This window comes from Pungitius pungitius, chromosome 8 (genome assembly GCF_949316345.1).
Source record: "Pungitius pungitius chromosome 8, fPunPun2.1, whole genome shotgun sequence".
Taxonomy (NCBI): domain Eukaryota; kingdom Metazoa; phylum Chordata; class Actinopteri; order Perciformes; family Gasterosteidae; genus Pungitius; species Pungitius pungitius.
Window position 1 is genome coordinate 16,160,585 of NC_084907.1, and position 26,076 is coordinate 16,186,660.

At 43.3% G+C, this 26,076-nt stretch overlaps 3 protein-coding genes across 9 annotated transcripts in view; 1 reads left to right on the plus strand and 2 right to left on the minus strand.

The window, feature by feature from the left end:
• tfeb (transcription factor EB) overlaps positions 1–6,610 on the minus strand; it is a 28,444-nt gene extending 21,834 nt beyond the window's left edge. For all 3 annotated transcript variants that reach the window (XM_062563941.1, XM_062563939.1, XM_062563944.1), the window contains exon 1: positions 6,350–6,610. The gene's annotated coding sequence lies outside the window, so the exon portion shown is untranslated. The remainder of the gene's footprint in view (positions 1–6,349) is intronic.
• A 674-nt stretch (positions 6,611–7,284) lies between these two features.
• On the minus strand, positions 7,285–11,559 carry tmem183a (transmembrane protein 183A). The gene is made up of 8 exons (XM_037448131.2): positions 11,349–11,559; positions 10,943–11,032; positions 10,652–10,819; positions 10,410–10,560; positions 9,908–10,088; positions 9,469–9,549; positions 9,222–9,377; positions 7,285–8,618 (listed from the first exon to the last, which is right to left on the minus strand). Exons 1-8 carry the CDS (start codon positions 11,410–11,412, stop codon positions 8,433–8,435), a joined length of 1,077 nt encoding a protein of 358 aa, XP_037304028.1. The 5' UTR covers positions 11,413–11,559; the 3' UTR covers positions 7,285–8,432.
• Positions 11,560–13,134: 1,575 nt separating this feature from the next.
• The window catches only part of ppfia4 (PTPRF interacting protein alpha 4), a 42,842-nt gene continuing 29,900 nt past the window's right edge, over positions 13,135–26,076 (plus strand). For all 5 annotated transcript variants that reach the window (XM_037490437.2, XM_037490439.2, XM_037490438.2 and 2 more), the window contains exons 1-2: positions 13,135–13,533; positions 13,722–14,023. In XM_037490437.2, coding sequence (XP_037346334.1) covers positions 13,766–14,023 — 258 coding nt within the window. In that variant the 5' untranslated portion in view covers positions 13,135–13,533; positions 13,722–13,765. The remainder of the gene's footprint in view (positions 13,534–13,721; positions 14,024–26,076) is intronic.

Here is a 26,076-nt window from a genome sequence, read left to right on the forward strand (position 1 = left end):
ATTGCACAGCTGGAACCTCAACTCACTACACTAGAATGCAGAGTGGCACGCTTTGAAATCAATTATCAAATGAATGCTTATCTGCCTCGGGTTGTTACACGTCTGCACAAACAGGCTGCAAAGACCACACGCAGAATGCCCATTGCGTGCAGCAGCTTGTTTGATGGATTCCCTGTGAATAAACACGTTAAAACAACTCTTCCATCACCCAACTATTAGTAACTCTCCAGCCTCACTCTCCTCGTTTCTGCTGTGTCCCTGACTGCAGAAACACAAACACAGGTATCAAAGTGCCACTCAGCTAGGCGGGCCAATCACAACACGGGGGGACACTGACCAGCATGCTGGTACCCGGCTGAAAAGCATCCCTTGTTGGTACACAAAGCATTTAACAGTAGGGCAGTTCTCAGTGCCTGCAGTGTATTTACTGGGCTATTTTGGTCTAGGGGTACCCCCCACCACTAAGGCCCTCAGCACATTGGCTGTGTTCCTGTCCAGTCTGACCAATCATAAGGCGTATATGTAGGAGTGGAAATCATTGACTAAGAAAGCCTTGTCCTCTTTTGACAATGGCTTATGGAGGAGGCAGGACCGAAACACACACACATGCTTTTTCAAAACACACACAAACACAAAAAAACAAGCCCTCTTCCCCTTGTCCACCAGACAACTTTTCCTCCGTAAACACGGTTGGTCATCATGGTTGCAAAGACGTTACAAACACATGGCATACGTGGACCATCATTGTAGCTACTGATAGTAATTCGTCTGGTGGAGGCTCAAACCAGCAGGGCTGACTATTTATTTATGAATTATATACATAACATATCAAATAAAATGTTTTATTATGTCTGAACAGTGTCATTCATTATGATGTGCGCCAAATCATTTGACGTGAGTATACACATACAAGTTGTGTGCATTAATTTTAAGCCTTTAGTAGTTTAATGATACATTGTCTTTGCATACTACATACTGCATGTGTTTGTGTGTGATAAAGATAAGGTAGTGCAACAACCAACCAACCAGCTGCACAACATTTCTTTTTGCATCAGTGAGCCGCCCTGTACGCATGTTCAGATGGAATGGAAGGCATTTGGGAGATGAGCTTTTGAGATAACTACCTGTTCTTTCCTTTCACTGTCCTTCATTCTCTTATTTTATTGGAAACTAGTAAACATTCCGATGAAGAATGACCTCAAGGAGGGGTCAAGAAGACGATAATAATGAAGTTAATAAGCAAGCTTAGAATAGGAGCTGTGTGCCAGATTAGCATCCATTTCTCGTAGGCTGACCAATTATTGGGAACGTTTATGATTAAGCAGTGCAGACAGAGGAATGCTGTCTCTCTATACACAGACCCACAACCTTATACAGTAGATTGCTGTATTTCCTCTGCAGCGGATTTTGCTATGGCTGACACTAACAGAGAGGAAGGAGAGACTGCCCAATAAAAATGTCACTAAACTCAGGCAGTACAGTGTTGCTACTAATACTCTGGTGCTTCTCAGCTAATCTGAAATGAGAAGAGTGACCGCTATCGACCGGAGGAGGAGCAGAGTTTCTTATTCACACAGGTTTGAGTAGAAAAATAATCTCCACTAAGACTATTTCACTCCAAATGTTGTTAAAGACCGTAGTATAGTTTACATCTGGGAAATACTTAATAACCGCACATGTTGATGCTAACTTGTAATATGCGAAAGGTCCCCCTTGTTCCTCTTAAAAACTATAAACACATTCTTCAAACTATACAAATTGTCCTTTGGACAAAGAGTAGTTCCTGAGAGCCTCAGTGGTATCCTGTTTTAGACCACCTCAGTCAACTAACAACAAAAACGTGGAAATGGAAACAACTGTGAAGTATAAAACATGAAGTGGAAGTGACTGAATATTTTATTCTTATATAGATTATTCTAATATAAATAATCCACATGCTTTGGAAATATTGGGAAAGGTTGACATAGAGAAAATCTATTGAAAGAGGATCCTTAGTGCAATGAAAGCAAAAGAAATGCCATTTCCGAATGAATGCGCATCAGTGTGTGAAGAATCTAAAGGATGGAGGCAGAATTCATGAGTGCAGACAGTGGAGGAAAACTTGATGTTAAAAAGGTTCCTCCACAATCTTTGGGTCACAATCATATCAACGCACAGTAAGTAGTAAGCACAACAGTGGGGCCTTGTACTTTTGATTCTGATCTGGAAGCAGAGTGTCGTCAGCATAAGTGGAAGGAAGGCCGGTACTTCTGATTTTACCAAGAGTAAAGATGCAGATAAATGTGACCGATGCAGATTGAGCGAGAAGGCACCACGAGCAAATAGGAAGAGAAGTTGACACGATAAGGGATGAAAACCAGCCACAGGCATTGATACTAACCACATGCTCAACACAATCAGCAAGTCATGGCTGCCGTGTTAAGAAGGCAGAGATAAAACATGAATTTATTTGCAAAGTCATGTCATGACTAGAAATAAAACCAGACAAAATAAAAAGTTTTTGAGCGAAGCGGTTTTTCTGTTTCGATTACAATTTAGGGGAAAACCATTGGAAAGAACACTTGGAATTGCATAATGGAAAAACCTCTTTGAGAAGCCCCGAGGCCGTTTAATTAAGAGGGCGCAGCTTACATTTGAGAGTTAGTAGGAATGTTCGGTAGCTGACTTTCAACAGCAATCAAATCATTTTTCGTGTGTGTAAGCTGCGTGTGTGTTTTGCTTCTAATTTTCTTGAAGAAAAACACACAGACAGACACGGTTGGCTGAGAGAAGTGAAACTGCAAGAGAAACAAGTGAGAGTGCCTTATTTAATTATTTTCATGATTGCTTTTGATTAAAAATACTGTACTGCAGTCACTAAATTGAGGATAAAACCACGCGCAGACGTACAAGCCGACCAGCTGCAGTGTGCGCTCAGAGATGCGTTTGAGATGTCGCTCTAAGACAATCACTGCTGCCTGTCAGTCAAAAGAGGATATGAAACAGTGGAATGAAGACGAGATGAGGAAGTGGAGTCATACACTCAGCACATGCGCTAAAATGCCCCACCCACACTCGCTTCTGATGGATCACGGGGTCATGTTGACACATAGCACATGCCGCCATGTCATTTCGTGTGGTTTAAAAAGCCCAAGCGTTTTTTTGACAAACAAATTTAGTAGTTGGTTTTGTGTGGCTTTTTTCATTTTCAAGAAAACAACACAGAGACACTTCCTCAACACTTTTTCTGGTCTAGTCACGAAGCGACACAAACACTGTCCGTGTCACGGGAGACTTGTGCCCATGGCGAATGGACAGAGCTCTGTGTGTGTGTGTGTGTGTGTGTGTAACGCTGCCTTTATTTACCTGAGGAAAATTAACTCCCATCTCCAACACTTACAAGCGGATGTCAGCCCAATAACTCAGAGAACATCACACACACACGCACACACACGCACACACACACACGCACACACACACTTTTCCATACTCACAGGATGTAAAGCCTTTTGTGTTACGATTGTACACGTTGCACACTCAAGCATTAAATCCAGGGGGAAATAAATGATCAAATACAGTCCAGTACTTTTGCTAACTAGGATCTCACTGAGACCATTTTATTCAAAGTGTTCACATCTCCTGTCAAGCTGTAGCTCCTAAAACCCCGCTACGCTTTCCTTTGCCGCCCTTTCAAGCCGGCCGCCGCGCTGCAGGAGAGACTGCGATCAGTCGGCCAGGGTCAACGCTGCTCCCCGTAGTGAACAATCTCCACCCCCTCCTGACCTTGCTGACAATGAGCCTTACGGTGTTAACTGACCCCTGACCCTTCACATTGTGTGCACTCCATAACCCCACTGCCTCATCGGTGTGTATCTGTCCCATTCTCATTCTGTAGAAAAGCTTATGTTGGCAACAAGCACCGGTAGAGATATTGAGCCCAACTTGCATCTATTCTCCTGGAAGGCAACTGGTAACTGCATCCGACTTGTGTCTTATAAAGAATCTGGATTGAGTCATTAGGCGGACGGCATATACAAGTCATCTATTTAAAGCCCTTGGACTGGATTTCTTGGAATTGTTATGAAAACACAGAGGAAAGCACATGATAACATGACAAGTCAATATATCAATAAAGTTAAAAGGATTAATTGATATGTGACAGCGCTGTATTAGAATATAACTTGATGCCAGCGAAACTGCACAGTAGATCCAACTTTTTGACCTGGTTACACAACGGAAATGTTTTCATTGACAGATTCACAACAATGAGGAGGCAGATAAAGGCCATGAAAAGGAAATCCAAACACAGATAGTGGGAGAAGGGACGGTTATTCAGGTTTAACCGTGGGATGACATAACTGCTGTTTGACTACCTGGCGCTCCAACTCTGCAGCATTGTGGTGTGGAAAAAGGCTCCGCCTCGACACACACACATCAACAACACATTCACTCAGTGTTCGGATGCTTTACAGAAATGTTTCTGCATACATACGGTTTGTGCCTAAGCTAAACAAAACACAAGATGCATCTTTCCTTGAAAGAATATCCGTGTGTCAGTAAACAACAAAGGTGGTAGTTTGCTCTACAACATCGCATTTCTGTTTGGCTTTTACGTTGGAAACACAAATGTGCCATCGAGAAGTGATATCGTTATATCATAACGGTTGATTAACGTCCGTGGTCCTGTGCAACTTCTGTGCGCTGAATTTTTTGTTTTTTTAAGGAACAACTGACTAAAAGCATATTTCTAATGACGCACCCGCATTGAACACTTTATTAACTGATTGTCCGATAAACCCGCTATTTCGTTTCTTAAAATTAATCTCTTTTAATCTATGGAATTGTAAAATGTATTTGAATCGCTGAACTTTAGACAATGTTGAAGTTTAGTAACTCATTTTATGATCTGTCATCATAGTGTTTTGAAACACAATATGCTCATCAGGGCCAATGGTGAAACTGTGAGGGGATATTTCTTAGAAACGCTCTAAAGACGAAAGTAAAACATGAACAGAATCAGAATCTTCCCAAAAAGGAGCTTGACCGTCACAAGCTGTCAGACCTATTGAGACCTTCCTGCTCTGAACTTTGACCCGGATTGTGTGTTCTGGAGAATGGTATGGGTGATCACAGAAGCCAGGTGCAGAGGTCAGAGGTCAGGGAATAATGTCAACCATTTGGATACTTTTCATTAGGCTAACTTGTGCTTCCTCTCACCTAACCTGCACGTCAAGGAGCAAGGAGGTTTTTGGGGGAGCCAACAAGGAGGAAACACAGGTGTATGCTTTGAGTGTGTATGTGTGTCATGTATATGCCACACCTCCACATAGTTTAATGTAACTGAAACTACTTAGGACCAACGCCCTAAAGATGATTATTTGTCATTCAAAATAACCATCAAGCCATCCTCACAGCTTTCCCTTGAATCTCTCCCTCACAATTACTCCAAAAGACCCAAGAAAAAGAAAAATAATTCTTTAAGGTGGATTACTAATTTCTCACTTTATTGCAAATTCTTTGCCCTTATTCTGACATAAAACAAGATAAGACATGTAGTTTATTTTAAAACAACTTTAACTCACATTAATTCCAGGTAAATGTCTAATGTTATTATTAGAATAAAACACTGATATTGCATTACCGGATTGCATTGGGCATAATAACAAACCGCCCCTCACACTAACTATTAATAAAACACAGAGTATGTAAATATAGTCTAAAGGGGATAAAGGGGGCATACACGGTCGGTGGTGCTTTTGTTACTTCTCATTTTTTGGGCCTTAAAGGATTCCCAAGAATTCCCAAGTACTTTCATTGGACAAGTACACAGCATGTGTAGGGGTTACAGCCCCACAGCTTATACATAGCAGCATACCCCGGGCTGAGGTGTTGTTACTGACACCAGCCTGGCCACCGCTTATAAATGGCAGGAGGGGAAGTTCTCAACTGACAGAAGAAAAAAAAGGGGAAAGTGGTGCATTATGTTCTAACCCAGCAGGTTATTTGGTACTATTGTTTTCTTTTAATGTCATGAGCTAGAGACAAAAGCTTGCGTTTTGATTTGTGATGCTCCCAGCCTTGAGCTTATTTCAGGTTTTAGGGTTCATGGCATTACAGAGATTGTTAAATAAATATGTTTGCAACAATGTGGCAACATGGAATGCACATGTGCAAGACAGTGTTGGCTTTAAAGTCCTCGGGGCAAACGATACGTTTGCTGCTGTATATTTCCAATGCATCGCGACACTTTCCATGTAAATGTGGTCAAATACTCACTTGGAATAAGCTACCGCTCTCGGGTGCCCGGAGTTATTGGTGCAGGAGCACAAGCTACATTTGACTCAGTGTAGGAGGTAGAATATCAACTCACCCGCTCTGAAGGTCAGACAGAACGAAGCAGAGAAAGTCGGGTTAGCGAACGGCGCGCGCCCGCTTCTCTCGCGCGCTCTGATCGCACAAACGACGCGGGCAACTGTCGCAAGAAGCAAAAAAGTCGCGTTTCAAAAGAAAAAGAGTTTCGAGTTTCTCTGTATTCACGCGGACTGCCACAGCGTGTCCCACCATTGGCACTTCGGAGGTTAATTTGTTTTCGTTTTGTGCGTCGAGATGTTGTCACAACTGGGAGCGCCTGAGGTCACCTGTGCCAGCACCAATAGCGAAGCGCGGGAGGGCTTGTGGGAAATGTAGTTGTTCCCATGTCTCCCCCAGACTGGTATTCCGAGGCAATGACGTGATGCCTGTTGACTGCGTAGGTTTTATGAGGTCTTCTAACTTTAGCTAAAGACCTCCAGCAACATGACTTAAGGGTGACAACTTCATCTTATCTTTTTTTTTTACTTACTAACTTGGATTGGTGCCTCTGTGTTTTGTTTAAGTGTGCAAACATAAAGTGTCACATTGTTAATCATAGGACCACATACATTTGACACAGTCAAAATAGCATCAGTTCTGTAATGTGGTTTAATTTACATTTTACACCAGGCATGGTTGTAACTGAGTGATTGTGAAGACCACTGAAAGTCTGATAGCTATGTGAGCAAGTTGAACGCCAGTTCTCTCACTGCGATTAATGGTTCTGTTTCACTGGTCTTAAAACAGTAGTTCAATATTAAACAATATGTATAATGTGTATGTATGCCTGTACACATGCACCTGCCATCCTAATAAATTTGATGTGAAGCAGGGCCTTGTAGCAGAGCGGTAATACTCAGCATGACAACATGAGGGAAGCAACTGTTAAATAAAAATGTAAAAAACTAAGTCTACAATTCATGACGAGACCGGAGACTTTTTTTTTTTGAAAGGCATGTTTCAAATTTTATTTCAAACTGTTCTCTTTCAAATCAGTTCACTCATCCGATTAATCTAGACCAACAAGAATCAACTGCTGATAACCCCAACATCCAGTTCCACTTTGAGAAATATAAAATGTTTCTGGTTAATTGATTCATTATTTAATTGAATTTACTACATTCATTTACTATAAATGTATGTGTGAAAATCAGGTCAAATCATTTTAATGTGTCCAAAGGATACATTAATTAGCTCTCTCATGAACATAATCAACTATGTGATTGGTAGGATACAACATTCCCTAAAGACCCCTTTTAGCACTTTGACCCCTGAGATTCCTCAGCGGGGGAAAACGGGTTCATGGCTCACTTAGTGAGGAAGGAGAGAAACAAACGGTTTTTAGCCTAGAAAAACTACAAAGAAAGACCACTCTAATCAACATATGAGTGGAAGATGTCTATGCTGAATCATCTCTTTGGCCCTTTCAGTAAAGGGCAGTGTCTTTAATACTCACATATTACGAGGTGCTGCCGTCTTTACTTGTTTAGCATGCAACATGTTCTCCAATGTAAAATAATGGCTGACTTCTTTTAATGCAACCTGTGAAAGTTCACGTTCCTTTAAGCCATAGCTGCAGGGCTGAGCTACATAATTTATATCATCTATCACTGATCTAATCAGTTTTGTTCAGTGTGTAACATTAAACAATTTGCAGTAAGATCTTTCCACGCCGTGCTGCCTGGTTCATTTCAACCCGTCTGCAAACTCTGGGACTTCTGAAACAGCAGGCGTTTTCAGTTTCAGTACAGTGATTGGTCATCTCCCTATAGCGCAGATTCTTTAACATTGATTACAAGAGCAGTATTCCAAGGAATATTGTTCAGTCAGGACAATTCTGTGGTAAATTGCATCATTCTGAAGAACAATGATGCTAAAATTAAATTAGTATGGTGTGGTAGTTCGGCATGCAACAATGTTTGATTTTGACACTTGGAGGTCAGAACATTCAATCGCAGGCAACTCAACCTGGGATTTATTTAACGTAAGACAATAAAATTGTGAACTGTTGACTGTGAATTAATATATTCCAGGGTTTTGCAGTCTTCCCATATTGAATTTTTGATGATTGGGAAGCGATGAAGGATAACAGGGCAGTATTCCTAAATGTGGGGTGAGGAGGGGTAGTGTGGGTGCCACCAGTCCATGAGCTTCACACTGTGTACTGGATCCAGCACCACCTGGGTCCCGCCCTGATCCCCCCGCTTCTTCCACCGCTGGAGTGGCGTGTCCTGGAACAACAGACGAACGCGGTGGTGGCGCATGTCTGTGCTAACGTTGATTGTGAACTACAATAAAAACAAAAAAACATTTCAAATTAGGAATCTTATGGCACATTTTCATTTTCAGACAAGTGGTTGAATGCCTCCACCAAGCAGTTAGTTAGTTTGCAGATTTATTTTAAATGTCATATCATATAAACACCCCGCCTCTTGCCCGATGTTAGCCGAGAATGACTCCTGCAACCCCCCCCGACACTGGATGGATGGAGGAAATCCATGAGTTCAGGAGGGTGGTGGTGTTATATTTGAAAAGATTCTTCAGGTATTCTTGAGACTGATCACTATTGAGAATATGACTGCTGTGGCCACATTTATTGCCTTGGCATGAAAAATGGTATTTTCAACCTTTTCTGCAGAAGATTAATACGCTACACAAGACTTGGGCAATAATAATACAATTATAAGCATATAATTAGAATCACGTTGCTAGTGGGCGGGAGGTTTTCCGGTGTGAATCACAGAAGACAGACAAACTTTGTTTATTTGATCATTCAGCTTTTAAGTGACAGTAGTCTGTACAGTCTATAAGAGTTTGTAGCAGAGTCTGTGTGCTCTCTCTTCCACATTAGACTACTACCTATTATTCACCAAAAATCAAGAGCAACTAACCAGGGACAGTATCATGCCCATGACCACAGGGGTGAAGATGAAGTTGAGTGTGGTGACCTGAAGCACGTAGCAGTCAGAGTCTGGGTTCGTGTGGACATCTTCGTATTGTCTGGGCATATACAAGGACTTGGCACAACCATTTTTACTGTGTCTTTGCTGGGAAGAAGCCAAATGGGTTATTACTATTTCAAAAGTTATCTTATTAGGGAAGAAGTGCAGTTGGTTTTAAACAACCCTTTTTTTTTACCTGCTTAAGAAACTTGAAGTTGAACTCCCACAATGCCTCGGGCCGAGTCCCTGACACCTTTGTGACCCAGAACAGTAAACACTGCAACAAGAATCATTATGCACATAAAATGATAAATGTACATATTAACAGGCTATTTTGACTTTTAATATACATACACATGTCTTTATTCTTAGAAAAAAAAGAAGTACAGAAAAACTTGACTACACTTGTAAAGCCTACACAAGGGGCCTCGATCATGCTGTGTTCAACTTAGTCTGGCTGCCTCTGAGCTATCTTGCTGGCAAGTTGTGGATAACCTGGATATCACATGAGCAGCCCTGATTATTCTTATTTATGAATCAGAGCATAGATTTCTTAAGCTCTCCAGCGAATCACTAACTAACAACATTAATTATGTTATAATGTTAGGTGGTTGAATACACATTAAATGATTTACCTTGGAGTTGAGCAAAGTCGTTGGCGTGGACTCTGGCAGGGCAGGAATCTTTGAGACGCGCAGGCTGAAAGGCTCGTACAAATGGAAAAGCGAGCGAATCACGCGGGCCCGTAGAGAGCACATCCTGTCAATGCAGTCGGGCTGGAGGCGGAATGGTAGATCAGCACCAATCTTGTAGTGCCTGTAACAGATGGACAGTGGGAGGGTGAAAAAACATGTTAATTTTAGTAAATTTAGTAAAAGTTTATTGGTTCCTCGTAAATTACATGCAAGACAGTTGTTAATCTGAAATGCCTTCTTATACATACTGGCTTTTGGAGGAGGGGACCGGAAAATTACTGTTTGAAGTATTTCTTCAATCAATCGACATCATATCATACAGAGACACATTTTTCTGGTAACTTCACAATCATTTGTACAGAAAACATTGTTAAAAAAATGACACGCACTTCTTATCTGTTTACCATTGACTGAACGAAGTTAATCAATTAAACTCCCTCACCTTCGGTAGAGCCTTGTCCAAAAGGCAGCAGTGCACGTGACTGTCCAGGCATTCCTACAGATTAGAGCAAATCTGCACACATCCTCTGGCCGAATATAGGAGGCGAGCATTAACCAGATGTCCACTGGATACTCCCCCCCATCACTGCTCTCTGTTAAAACATGCAGACAAGGGGTTTACCCCTCCGTCCCCTCCAAGTACTAATTTCTCTATGTGCATTACAGATTTTAGACAAATAATACCCTTTCTCCTCTTGTTCTTCTTCTTGTGTGCCACTTTAGTTTCATTTTCTCCATCCTCTTCCAGGTCCAGGTCATCACTGCTGTCCAAACCATCCCCTGTGACACTCCGTGAAGACAGGACCTCTTCTACAGAACCCTGAGATGCCTCCAGGCCACAGAGTAATTTTACTGAAACACAGTGTTGAATTAGCCATTTGAATCGCCTGTCCAGACATGGCTAAATGACCCTGTGGTATCAAAGCATTAAAAACACCCAAAATGCCAGGCTGTGCCATTGAAGGTTCAGGTTACCTTCTTTCTCGACTGCATTTGCAACAGCCTTCTTCAGCCTCCCGGACTTCACAACTGCTGGGTCGGCATCAGCGTAATCGGCCACTGTCACTAGGGGGAAAAGATTTATATCGTTCATACTGTATAATTCATATTAATCAGCAGAACCAGTGATTACGTAACGATTGACGTTAAATAAACTTCAGCGTTGACGTGGATGTATCTACCCCTTAGCTCCTGCAAATACTTGAAATCACTAGAAAGGTCACCTCAGTAAATACTCACATTAACTATACTGTAGTATAAGATTCAAATAGGTCAATTTCGTCGATTTTAACCCCATTGGTCTTGAGTGCTGGGCGCCCATGACTGTGTGAGCTAGGTAGCATTAGCCGGCTGGCTAACGTGAAAGTGACGTTGACGTTACCTGATTCCGAACAAACGTCCCCAGCTCTAAATTTCAGCCGTTTTCGGTTCCCTTTCTTGGGCATGTCGACACCAATGATCTGCGAACGCTTAACGTGCACGTGGTTCCTGCCATGTCTCTATGGCAAGATGAGGTAGAGAGAAAGAAAGAAAAAAATGAAATAAATTGAAAAGTGTTCCACCAGGATCTTCGGCCATCATGGAATGACGTAACGTCCCAAGTTACGCGAGAGTATCGTTGTTTTTTTTAATTCTGCTGCTTTACTGCCCTCTGCTGGCCACTGCGACAATTTCAATAATTTCTCCTGACCAAAAGTGAAAGGTGGATCCGATACGTCCTATTAGGCCTACTTTATTGGCCAATTGCAAATCGTATTAAACAATCATGTCCATCTTGCATTTGACAGATGTTTTAGATTCCTTTGGAGGAACATTAACCATTTTGAAGCAGCTGGACTTCTCTCAGAATACTTCACCATTTTTTCTCTGTAGTTAAAATAATTGTTAGTTTAATAGTAAATAGTAAATTAGTAAACAATTTTAGTGTTAAAATTGTGTGTAGCATCTATTCATGTATATATACTTTTTCATTTAAGTGCATTGATATTGTCATGGGGCCGTCTATCTGATATGTAACACACACCCACACACAGAAAGCACTTGCTCGCAGTACTCCTTGTTTCACTGGGGAGCCATGACATTGTTTCTCTTTTACTTGTTTCATCTGCCCATCATTATTTCATTCAACAGGAACGTCAGCAAGTAGAGATACATTCTCACTCCGCCACTCTAAGGGTTCTATACCACACCAGCACACCATAATTGCGTGCACTTGCAGCAGACATTAGGTAGCTAATAACAAACAGGTAAATAAGAAACATCGGTCAGTGAAGGAAGACAGAATGACAAATATTGTTGTCATGAGTCCTAGTGCTAACAAGAGCCCCAGTGCTGTGTTCAGTGACCTATGTAAGTAGTTTGTGAAAATGCTGCAGGCAACAGTGTCCCAAAATGGCTTTTAACAACATTGTTGTCAAAGCCTTTAAAACTCAACTGCAATGAGCCACATCTCTTGTACAAAATTCTATAAAAAATATTATTTTGAATGCTGTAGTTCAGAAAAGAAAAAAGTAATACACCAACATAAAAAAACTGGATGTAGCGTATTTGTGATACTCAAAAAAATGCTCAAAAGAGAGCAACATGTCTGCGAGCTATTACATTACTGTAAAGTCCTAAATACTGCAACAGGAACGACAACAAAAAGGTAACCCTTGACCAGTGGCAGTGTCTGGTTCCTATAGCTACAGGCCTTGCCTTCAGGTGTGGAATGCATGTGGCAAATAAACAATTTAGTGAGAGTCACTGATGGTCATTTAGGTCAAGGCGCAGCCCTAAACAGCGCAGAAAGACGCCTGTCATAATTTACAGTGTTTCACTTCAGTTTCGATCCTGCAGGGCGCGCTGCTCGCCTTCAGTGCGCTGCCGGCCTCGGTGCGCGGTTACATTGATGCTGCGAGAACGCGCATCGAGTCTCAAGAGCTGTCGGCTCATGCACGCGCCCAGTGGTGCTGATGTGAAAAGTTAATTACGTTTGACCAGTTAAAGGTCAAGTTGGTGAAAGCTGACGAAGTGTGATACCATTGCTTACAAATAATGCTTTAATATTGTTAAACGCCTAGCACTGCGGCTTCAAGGCTGGGAGTTGCTATCTTATTTCCGAAGCACTGACCATTGTAGATTCCCCCGCGTGTGGATCAGTGACTGTGTGTGTGTGTGTGTGTGTGCGCGTGTGTGCGTGTGTGTGCGCGCGGAAGGAGGAGTGAGCGTTGGTTCGGTGGCGCTGTGTGGAGAGATGGAAGCGGAGAAGGCGGATGCAAAATAAGACTCGCTCTCACTGCCCCCAAATCTAAGGATGCAGATTCCACGCTTCCTCTCGGATATTTTTTGATCTCTTTCTTTTTTCTCTTCCTGGCAACGTGCAATGATCTCCGTCGTGCTCGCGGGCACCACCCCTCCAAACGCACCCGTCTATCTCTGAGCTGTCAATCATATCACGCCGGGATTTCTACATGTGAGTGCATGGCGCGCCGGGCAGGGCGGATCTGCTCACGGGGGCTGACAAACGCCGGTTAATATGGACGAAAGGTCAACCATCATCTCTTCGATCCAATCACTCTGATTAGGTAAGGCGATTTAAAAAAAATAAAAAGGATCCACGTTTGATGCGCTAGGAATTCAGTGCAAAGAGAGTAAGACGCGTATCGACGACCGCGTTGGAGATCCGTGCTTCGGCTCGATAAAGGGCCCTTTATCAGTGACTGTATGTCCATTGTCCAGGTGTGTAAGACGCGCATATTCTCCATCCCCACAGCGACACTGCTCTTATAGCGTTGCCCGCACCACAGAGCGGGTAAGATGATGTGCGAGGTGATGCCGACCATCAGCGAAGGAGACTCGGCCGGTCCTCCCAGAGGCACCAGCGGCGTCCCCAACGGCTCGGACCAGGAGGCCAACTTCGAGCAGCTGATGGTCAACATGCTGGACGAGAGGGACAAGCTCCTGGAGTCCCTCAGGGAGACCCAGGAGACCCTCATTCAGTCTCAGACTAAGCTGCAGGGGGCGCAGCACGAAAGGGACGTGCTCCAGCGGCAGATCAACGCCGCGCTGCCTCAGGTGAGAGGGGGGGGGGGGGGGGGGGGGGGGGGGCTGGGTATTTTGGTTTCCAGGGAGCGGCAACCGTAAGTAACAAATAGGGTGTTCAAGTCGTGATCTTGGAACCCTCGGTGCTGAGGCTGGATTTTCAATTTGGCAGAGTAGGAGACTCATGCTGTTTTGAGAGTATGCAAAAAAAAAGATTCTTAAAATGGCATCAAGATGGACCCTGCTTTATCTAATATCTCAAAATCACACCAAGATCAAACACCAAGACCCTCTTTATTTCAGCATTGTGATTAGCTGCCCAGTCATGATAATGTTTTATTCTACAAAATACATTGAGATTGCTCAGAACGTGGGAGGCTAATAGGGGCCGAGCACCTCATTTTGCCTCGAGGCTAATTAGCAGGTTAGTAGCGCCATGGTGGTACTGATGAATTACACCATTCCTTGATACCCCACCGCTAGAGCTAGACCTGAGAGAATTCAATACAACGGTTCATCTGGGGAAGATACTCCTGAAAAGAAAAAGGTGACCCATGACACTTCACAAGCTCCTAAATAGCAGCGTGCCAGGAAAAGGAGGATCTAAATGTCTAGTGGGTAGTGAGGTAATGTAGTCCGTGTAAAGGTGGATAAGAGGGAGGTGCAGGGTTTTTGCTAACTCAAGGAAGAATGCCTACTCAGACTGTACAGGTCCCCTCCAATTGTTCAGATCCTTGCTGGAGATCATTGACTGGACCTCCCCTTTGCATGTGGTGATCGGTAGTAATGTCACTGAAAGGGGCTGATGGTAAACTTGGATATCTTTGACGTTTGCCGCACGTGTGTGTGTGTGTGTGTGTGTGTGTGTGTGTAAGTGTGTGTCTTTTAGGGAAAGACAGCTGAATAAGGGCTGGTGCAGTCACTGAGCATGAAGACAATGAAGCCTCAGCACATAAAGCTGCATACCCTCTGACCCTGTGGTCTAAATACGTGGCATGATGTCACAGTACGGTGTGTGTTTGTGTGTGTGTGTGTGTGTGTGTGTGAGATAAAGCTAGAGAGAGAACCATGCTGACGATGACAGCCTCACTGCAGCCTCTTGTGAAAGAAACATGGCTGCTTGCTAGTGTACATGGCCCTGGGCTGCTTGCCTCCACACATGCATACATATCTGTGTGTATGTGTGTGTGTGTGTCTCAGAGAGAGACATAGAGGGGGAGAGTGCGAAGAGGCTGTCATGCTTGTTTTCTAATCCTGCTTGGTTCAACATAATGTTTTATTCTAGCAATAATACAAGTATTAGTTATACAGTCATAGACCTCAGGGACATTATGCAGACATTATGACTGGCACGTACAAGCACAAGCTCTCTCTACTCTCTCTTTCTCTCAAAATACTACACACTCGCGCACAAAACACAGCAGTGGTCATTTCTACAGCAGACACAACAGAAGGAGGATGATGCAACGGACAGCCGGTGAAGCAATCCTGAGATATGAATGAAAACAAATCTCAGTTAACATTGATTTCTACTCTAGTTTTTGGCTGCTCAACTGTAGAAATATAAGGATAAACTGGTATTGATGCATCATTGGAAAGTGCAACGTGCCTCTTGTCATGACAAGAGGGAAGTGTGGAGAATACCATCCTGTATCTCTGGTTGTTGTGTGTGGCCATGTCGGAGCAGTTGCTGACCTCACCATCCGAAATGTAAGAGCGATAATTATTCGCTGCTGCGCTCCACACACAGTAGTTGGTGTGTTGATGCCCTTGACAACAACACAACATCACAGCTATTTGTTTGCTCTTGCCGCCTTTGTTGTGCAGCCCTCCAGTCAGTCTGTCGACGTGTGTGTTGCAGACTATGGGGGATGTATTTTTCACTTGTGTGTGTGTGTTCATTTCGCTCTGCTCCCAAGGTGTAGACTGATGTATGAGTGTTGGCACGGCAAGGCAGCCTTTTTCTTTCCCAGATCCAACCACTCTCCTCCTTTCCGTTTGCCTACAAACATTTGTCATCTTCACCTGCAAGGTGCATGTGTCTGTGTGCACTTGCATGTGTGGGTGTGTATTTGTATTTCTGTTATGGCTTCTGTAGGTTCCTTGACTCCATGGGACTGGTCTGACCCAGAACTGTCAGAGCTGTCTCTCCACATACACACACACGCACGCACGCACACACACCACACACGCACACACAAACAAACACATTTACATAAAAACAGCGTGAGTGATTTAAAATGACACACTCTTCAATGTCGTCACTGTTAAACAAAATACAAAAACCCACATCGCTTTGGCATCAGGGCTCAAATTTGACTCAGCAGTATTGCACAGATGGGATGACGTTGATTGACACGCACACAAACACAGACTCATGAGAGACTAGGATGGATGTGTTCATTAGCTACAGAGAATAGAGTTTCGGATTAACATGTCAACCCATTACTGTGCAAAATGCTTCTAATTCCACCCTCAGAGATGGGTTCTCCCAAAGACAAATTAGGCTTTAAATACACACTGAGACGCAGGGAGGCATGCGCACACATGCCTATGCAGAAGACGCAAACACACATAGCGCCTGTTCCCTCACTGTGTGAGAAAATTTGAAATATAAACATGACACGTTGGAGGTCATATGAAGCTATCGATCACTATTATCGGTGAACCAGAGTTTAGTTTCTTCTGGCTGCTGCGAGATCATCACGTCCGATGAGGTACAGATTGAACAAACCAGATGTGTTAATGACATACGGTTTTCTGGTAGGTGTATTTTATTAAATAGTTCCTACAGCCTGCTTCCAGTCTTTATGCTAAGCTAGGCTAACCACAATGAGACACTACCTCCATGGTTCACGTTCAGACATAAGATTGCTTTCAGTCAATCTCATCCAGCAAGGTAAAATGATTCCTTAGAGGACATCCAAACAATTAAGTTTTAAAAAGTGAGCTTTCGTGTGAAGTCTGAGGAACCAGTTTTGTGAGATCACACCACAGCTTCTAATCCTACATTGTTCAGTGTGTGTTTCTTTCTGGTTGAATGTGAGTTTCATGTAGGGTTTGATGAGTGTGTCTTGATGTTTTGACACCTGTTCCGGTCAGAGACAACACAAGCTATTTTTGCCAGCACACAAACACACAAAGAGAAAGTAACACACACACACACGCCCCTCTCCTACTTTCCAAAATAACAACTGCCTTTGTCCACACATTTAAACACGCACACGCAACCTTTTGTATGTGTTGTTTACTTCACCTTACACACGAGTGATCTGGGCTTTGACTTCTTATTGCAGAGTTTGTGACTTACTCTTGATCGGACACGTGAGGACAAACACAAACACAGATTGTCTAAATTCACTGAGCCTCTATGAAGAAGCACAGAGATTGGAAAAAAATACATGTCAATATTCATTTTTTTTTACATGTATTGCAATATTAAAACAGATACAGGAATTTTAACCAGATGACTTTAATAACTTTATTTAGAAATAATTCATCTTTTATAGAATAACTTTGGAGAGGAGTAAATCTGCATACTGACTTGAAATAGCTTCTAATGAGTGACACCGAGATCGAAAAGTGGCAGGTGGCAGGTTCCGTTTTCAGAAATCTTGTGACACATGACACATGTGTTCCTCTCTACTGTTTTAGCGTTGCCATGCCCCTCGAATGACGACATGTTTCTATCGTAGAACGGCATGTCAGGCGATCGACCTGAGGTACTCATGTACAGGACGGCAGTCGGATTCCGTGCTTCACCATTTCTGCCCAACATCCACATGATTCATAGCCGTGTTTTCCCTCTTGATCTCATGAAAACATGTGTTCTGAATACAACTAACACTACTACATTTTCCAACATGTCTCAAGTCTTCAGTGACAAAACACATAGTCATTAATTATCATAAGGATTGACGCAGGTGGGTCCGTGCCACTAAATGCCGCTTTGAGACCGGTTCATACCACTCTGAAAAAGGAACCTGCCACTTTTCAATGTTAGCGCTTTTTTTAAAGCTGAAAAATGACGTGATGAAAATAGCTCTTGATGTGGGTGTACTTTCACAGCTATAACGTTGCCACTAACTGCACACACGGTCGCAAACATGTTCTCTCTCCATCTCTAACGCACACTCAATGATGTGGCCCACACAACCTGCTGGGTCACCGGCTTTGGTCACTGGTGGAAACCCGACAGTGCAAAGCCTTCCTTTTCTTTGAAGCAGCAAAAGAAAATCGGCGTACATTATGCGATGGGACATTTGCATATCGATATTTCATAGCCCTAAACATGTGCATCTACGTTTACGTCTCGGGTCGAGATGTGACACAGGTTTTCTTCCTTGTCTCTTTCTTGATTTTTCTTATTTAGCCTTCCCTTTAAATTGTTTCTTATTTCTTACCCTTCTGTCTCTCTCTCTTTCTTCCACATGCTGTGTTTATCAATAACTCAGTAGTCCATTATCTGGTCTCTCAGACAGTTCTTGTTCCATCCTACTCCTGCAGATGACCTTAGGACAAGACAATCTCTAGTGGGAGGGAAGGTTACACATATTGCTCACTCTTAAAATTTCTGGAAAGCCCTTTGCGTCCGTTTGAAAAAATGACAGTTTGTGATCTGTTATCTCGACATTTGATCTGACTTCTGACTTTTGGAAAATCTACACTTCAGCTGTGAATCTGGACTTTGCTGTCATATGGTTTAACCACTCACCTTACTGCAGAAATAACCATGTTTACTACAGGATGTGTCAATACATCCCTGTTGATGGTGCTTACATGTGCAGCAGAGCCCACTTGGTTGGGCGTGGCCAAAGGTGTTTTTTCAGTCATATTTGGGAACTATTTTCTTCATGAGGATGTCAGCCTAAGCAGATGTGCCCCCCTCATAGACCTTAATCAACCCCAGTCTTGTGATTAAATAATATTTGTGCTTATGTTTCGGTCGGCCTATAAAGAGCAGGGTATTTTACCCTACTTGAAGCAGGGCTAGCAACGTTTGGTACTCCAGCCATTACTGTTACTGTACTAGAGGTGTGCTTTGCTTACAGGTACAATGTGAGAGGGAATGCGCGTCAAATCTAATGCACCTCACTTCAGCGAAAAGAAGAGGAGCTGCAAGGTCCCCCTGCATTGTGTTTGGAGGTGGCCTGAACTTATTATGACACACACACACACACACTCAGCAAACACTCGTCCTCAGGTCCATCCATCCATGCACACGGCTTGCGTTTTTTTTAAATGTCAGCATGCTGCTTCTACATGTCGTGTCGAGTATGTGCCTGTGTGTTAGTGTGTGTGAGCGAGCATGCCCACGGCTAGTGTTGCTTCTGCATGGATGGCTAAGCCAGCATTGTGCACCATGATAGGAGAATATTGAGGAGCGTGGGTAAAAAATTACTATATCTCATTGGTCTGCCGCTAAAGTCCAAATCTTGTGCTGTGTGTTATGTAAGCACCAAATACTGGAAGTTGACGTGTAGGAAAGTAGAGCATGAAGTGAGCAGCTGAATGTCACAAAGAAACCCTGCAAGAAAGGAGGGGCATTCCGTGACAGAGTCAGAGAGAGAGAAATAGAGAAAAGTGAATGAAAAAATGGTCTTTTGGAGATCATGGTTGGCGTCTTAACCCCCGGGCTTCTGACCATTATCCACTAAACATTTCCATTTTAAGGTAATTTAACCCAAATGTTGGTCATCCAGACGTCAGCAAATGATGTTAATGCTTGCATTTTGCATTTGCTTTATCTCGCCGTCTAGCTAAACTGGGGTCAATTTTATTTTCCTATGCCATAATCTCATACCTTTGCCTTGAGTTTTGATGGACGGAGTCGGAAGCGATTTTGTCCATAACGTCGTGTAAACCCCCAAATATTGCGAGATAGTGTGAGAGATGAGCAGCAGCAGACTGAGATCGCACCTTTCTCTCTCTGTCTCTGCGTCTCTTTCTTATTTTCTCTTCCTCTCCTGCTGCATAACGACAGTTGTACATCACCTGTTAGTTTTTTCATCTTTTTTTTTCCACTCAGCAGTTCACCTGTCTCCTTCCTGAGAGGGTTGTCCGGTCTTGATTCAAGCACACCCAAGCGCTCTGACATGGTCACACCGGCCCCTGGCAAGAGCTCATGCACAGCTTTCGGGGCCCCTGAGCACTAATAGGTTATTAGTGGGGAAAGCTAGCTCCCCCACGCTGCCCCGCCACACCATGGCTTCTGCGCTCCGTCTCTCAGTGGCATCCGTCCTTCGCTCCCTCCATCCCTCTGGCAGTACCATCTGGCTCTCAGCACCAGGCACATTTAGCTCAGCCGGGCGCCAATTTGTTCCCCTGGCTAGCCGGGAGAAAGGAGACGAGTTAGGGAAGGCGGAGAGGCAAAGAGATATAGATTTACTTAAGAGATAGCAAATGAGAGTAAGTCGGGAAAAGAAGAAGCAGAATCAAGCGCACCTAACTGTCCGCAACAATGTGGGACGGGTTCTGGTAATGGATAAAATGAACCTAAGTAAAAAGAGGAGCAGAAGCAAGGGCATGTTGGAGGAGGTTACCCAGCCACCAGGCCACAGCCCTGCCATGTACCGCATCCACCTATTGGAACTCTGTCGGCTCACTGCTCCTGCAACTCCCTAAAAGAATAGAAGATAAGACTTGGTGGTGGGTGGATATTCAACTTCGATGTGGTTGTGTTTCAGAAAAGTGTGGCAGGGTCTCAAAGCCCAAGGTTATGAACTTCAAGGTCATACACTCTGGAATTGTAGTCTCCCACAGATGGGCAAAAATACACAGCAGTGAGGGCGACATCTTGTAAATCCCAGTTTTTCCCACCAAGAGACCGTAAGCAGAAGCTAAGTCCCTGACCGGACCCTTAAAGCGATTTAAAGAACTACAAAATGCATCATCTGCTCCATGAAATACAGCTTGTCAAGAGTCTCACAACATAGCACTTACCCCCCCCCCCCCCCCCCCGCTGTCTGTCAATAACACACACACATATTTGCGAGAGGTTGGCGGCGCAAATGAAATGCATTTGGGAGAAGGGCTGGTAGGACAATATTGTTGTTTATAGCTAAAGGCCCTCGTGAAGCAAATATTACATGTTATAAGAATAGGCGGTGGAAAATGTCGTTCTTGATATTTTTCCAGCAGTAACCAGCATAATTAAGCAACAACTATGTGGGTGATATGGAAATAGGTATTATTAATACATATATTTTTTAATTTTAGACAGATTAATCCCAGAATACTATATATTAAAACAAAAACAAAGGCCAAGCTAGAAGTGATTCAAAAAGAAGAAATCTTCTTTCTGCAAAAATTCACTCCAATATCAATCCACTTTTCTCTGCTCTGTTCTTTGGTCCTTAAAAAATACTGAGAGAAATATCTGGATCTTTAGACACTGTTTCTACTAAGAGCCATTTGACCCCTTGTTAATATTAATATCTTGTTAATCAATAATAAATATTGCTGAGCGCATTAATAGTGTATTATCGGGACTACTTATTTTGAGGTGAAAACAGAAGTCAACATGGGAAACAGGAAGTAGTTCTAGTAGTTTGGGAAATAATTCTTGTTTTCTGTCAATATTCCCGGGTGTGCAATTAAAAACGGATTAATTCTTGTCTTCTTCTTCTTCTTCTTCCGTCAGATCAACGTAAATTGAAATGCAGGGAGTGTATATTCGCATTAAATGTTCATGGAATTGTTAGATTAATTGGCAGATACTTTATGAAGGGACCCAGGCTATAAAAATGATCATTGCCTTGTATAGTTCTTAATTAGTTACTCTCGGTAAACAGACGCTAGAGGTATTGATTTCTTGCATACAAAAATGGTTCAAGTAATACATTTCCCACAGAGAGTCAGCACTTCCGGCTACTTGGTGTTTCAAAGTGGGCTTACACAGCCACACGTGCGCACGTGCATGAACACACACACAACACTCTCGGATGGGTCTCACAGAGAAACACATACGTACCGTTGTGAGTGAGGTGTTGGCCATAGCTGTGTTCTAAACGTTCCAAACATTGGCTTTGATGAGTATATGAAGACATGCACTAACCTAACACTCAGCCTATCTGAGGTCAACAGCAGAAACTAACAAGATATTTACCCCTAAAAAGCCTTTGGATAGTCTGGTCTCTGTATTAAATCACGATTGGTTTACCCAGCACCACCTACTGAGGCACTGAGGCAATCTGTTATTCATTTACTCGCAGCTCCGTTCACAGACGTGTGGGTTGGGCAGACACTCAAACACTTTCATATACCATCTCCATCTCTCTGTCTTTTAAGTGTGTTGTTTGAGACTACTGTCGGATTCGAATTGACTCAGTGAGGACCCCATATCCATATTAAGATTACAAAGAAACGGATGTGTTCCCTCTTCTCAGAGACTTGCTTGCGTGTCTTTCGTCTCTCCCTCGGTCTCAATGGCCGTGCATCTCTGTCGCTCCCTCGCTCGATGTCTTATCAGTGCTGATGGCTTTAAGCCCATGTGCTGAGAGGTCTATTAGTTAGCTGTCGTTCTGTCAGATAAAGCTTCATATCTCTCAGCTAGTTCACTGTTCTGACATCTTTCCCCTGACTGCGTGAGGTGGGAGGGTAGCCGTCGAAAGATGAGACCAGGCCACAGAGATCAACCTTTCCTGAATATTCTTCCGCTTGTAATCAGTGTTTTGTTGTGAGCTTGATGAATAAAAGCTTTAAAATGTGTTGCTACCGTTCATTGGCGTGTACCGTATGTGTGTACATGTCCTGTAGCAACTGCATCTGTGCATTGAATTCATCTAAATCAGCTCATTAAAACAGGAGGTCTTCACATCTTCACATCAGCCCGAGACCATTTTAAATGAGGCTAAGCTCATATTTGCCTGTGCGTGTGTTTCTGTGTCCGTCTGTTTAACTAGTACCAAAGAAACATTTGTTGTGTGATTGCATTGTTAAGTCCATGTAGTTCATCTAATTACAATGGTAATAGCCCAAACCGCTCCCCCATATTCTAATTGTATGAATAACTGATAAAGCACAAAGTCAGTGTCAACTCAGTATGCTGAAGATGAAGGTCAGTAAGCATTGTGGTGCCCCATTAGAATAATGGGGGCTGTGACTAGTCTGCTCCAGTGCAAGAAGAACATCATTCACACTTAGCTGCATTCTTCAATCTCTCTCTCTCTCTCTCTCTCTGTTGCCCTATGCCCCGTACCGTCTCTTCTTGCCCTCAATTCCACACTCTAATAGCCCTTTCATTTACTCATGCTGACTCTCACCCACCCCCTCTTGTGCACACACACACAATTAGACTCTAAATACACAAGCTGCGTGTCAGTGACATCAGAGGCCCCTTGGATGATTTTAAATCCATCGAATTAGGTTTGAATCTTAAGCAGTTCACTCGTAGATACAGCAGTAACAAACAATATAAATGCACTGAGAAATGCTAGAAAGGCCTGGAGTAAATGCGATTGGAAATGACCTAGATCTGGATAATTGAACACCTGTAGTCAGCAGCATTCACTTTGGTTTAAACATGACCGTAGCTCTATCTGTAGATTAGGTCTGTGAGGACTTTTTTTCTAGTTTACTTTTACTTGTGTACAACACAGTGATTTTTGGCGGTCATTATAAGACAGACAGTGCCAGCAATGGCCTGGCCACACTGCTCACAAGCTTCATCATTTCAGTACTGTTTGTGGAAGTGCTCTATTCAGAATAATATTTATATGGAATACATTTGGTCAGTACTGATTAGCATATCAGGAAGATATTGATGCATGTAGAATGCTTTGACTTTGAGAAATTAAAAACACTTGCCATTTCCCCCCATTCTCCAGATATGACAGCTGTGAGCGAACACCTTTTAAAATATTATTGGGGATCCTGATGTGATTTTGAAGTGCAGACAATCCCTGTGGAAAGATGTCCTGATTTTTGACACCATTAAGAAAGTGTATTCTTGCAAATGAGAGAAGGGATGAGGCAAGACACTTGTGAATGGGAGATGGACTGAGACAGAGCGGAAGTGCCTGTAGTTGAGTTACATAAAGGTCACAAGAAGCTCCGCAGCTTGCAATCTCTCCTCCCATCCCCCCCCCCCTCTTCACTCTGCTGCCATCCTCCGATATTCCTCTCCATTCTCTGCCTCTCCAGTTTCAGTTACATCTTTTTGTCATTGAAATCTCATTTTAGCCTCCTATCTGATCCTCAGTTTCCTGTCTCCATGTCTTGTTCTCTCAGCTAGTGCTGGCATGTCAGCATCTTTTGTCAGCAATGTCTCCTCTCCTCTTCTCTTCGTCTTTCTCCGCTCTTCTCTTTTCAATTCAATTCATTTTATTTTGTATAGGCCAAAATTGCAAATTTGCTTCAGAGGGCTTTACAGTCTGTACACATGCGACATCCTTTGTCCCGAAACCCTCACATCGGCAACAGGAAAAACTCCACAAAAAAACGAAAAACCCTTCCATGGGGAAAAAAGGGAAGAAACCTTAGGGAGAACGAGGAGGGATCCCTCTCCCGGGATGGACAGAGTACAATGGATGTCATGTGTATAGAGTGAACAATGTAAAAGATGTATATGGTGTACGGCAGGACCAGTGCAGGTACAACCACCGTCAGATAGACCCACCATCCGCTGAATAATAATAATGGTGAGCAGGACGGGGGTCCAGATGGAACTAGGATCTACGGAGACCTGCTAGGCGAGAAAGCACAAAAAAACACCTGGAAAGAAGCTGAAGTGGTGATGTGCCTTAATAAAACGTGGATTATTGTATAGAGTGAGAGAGGACCTCGGTGTGTCCTATGAAGTCCCCCCGGCAGGCCTACAGCCTTTATATTTCTTTTCTTCTCTTTTCTGTCATCTTCCCTCCGCTGCTTACGTGAGTAAAGGAAGGGCGGGGTCCAATTTGTTTTTCTTTCAAAACCATATCATCATCTGAAACTCTTTACTGTTGCCAAAGGATGTTAATAGACCAAGCTTGCTCATGAACAGGTGATAGATATTTAAGAGAATGGGAAAGTGATAATGACAGAATACAGTTCCACTGAGGGGGAACCAGAGGGTGAGCGTGATAGTTCTTCTACGGCGCCGCTGTCGGCCCGGGACGGCGTTATCAGCTGTAAACGCCGTATGCTCAGCAATGCAGAGTTGCATCCGGGAGCGAGTCAATAGGACGCCCTCACATGCACTAAAAGCACGTGCAACCGGCCGACTACGGCTGACTGCATCACACGCAGAGGGGGAGAGACTTCCTCCTCTGCTCAGGTAGACATTTCTCCACTGTATCTTTACAGAGATTAGTTATTTCCCACCACATTAATCCTCCGAATGCCGTATTTTTGCTCCTTCAGCTAAATGACATGTAACAAGCCACCCTTCTTTAAGGCCACTCATAGGTTAACAGATACGGAACAACTGCACTGGCCGTTGACTCACACACCTCCTAAATGAATCCATCCAGTCTGGACAAGGTGACTACTTGCATTTGAATGGAGCAATTCTCACATGTTCTGCAAACAATTATTCATTTTAATGAACATTAAACAACATATACAAGCTGATGTCATTACTTCCAAAGACAAATACGCTGCATTTATTGTAACTGCGAGACCTTATAAATTTGTTGTTATTTGTATTCCTGCCCGCTTCTCCTCCCTACCCAATTTCAAATGACATTTCATATCTACGGTGCATCATTGTCAGCACTCAAACAAACACACACACACATACACATACTAACACCCTCACACACACACACACACACACACACAAACCAGTAGACTACACACCACAGCCCAGTGGGAATACACTACAGATCAAGTTGGCGCTTGTTTAATGCTGACCCAACAGTAATACACGTCCGTCCCTCCAGTGATCCCCATCACCCTGAGGGCCCACGAGTCTCACAATTTCCCCCATAGATCCACACACAACGTATACTGTGCATTCATCAGTATCCTGCATCCCTCTGCCTGTCCTGGCCTGTTTACCCTTACCTTTAGTCGCGTGCGTTGTGCGTCTGTATGCAATGTTGCTTTGGATAAAAGCGTCAGCCAAATGACATGTGATGTATTTAACACTGAGCAGATTTATT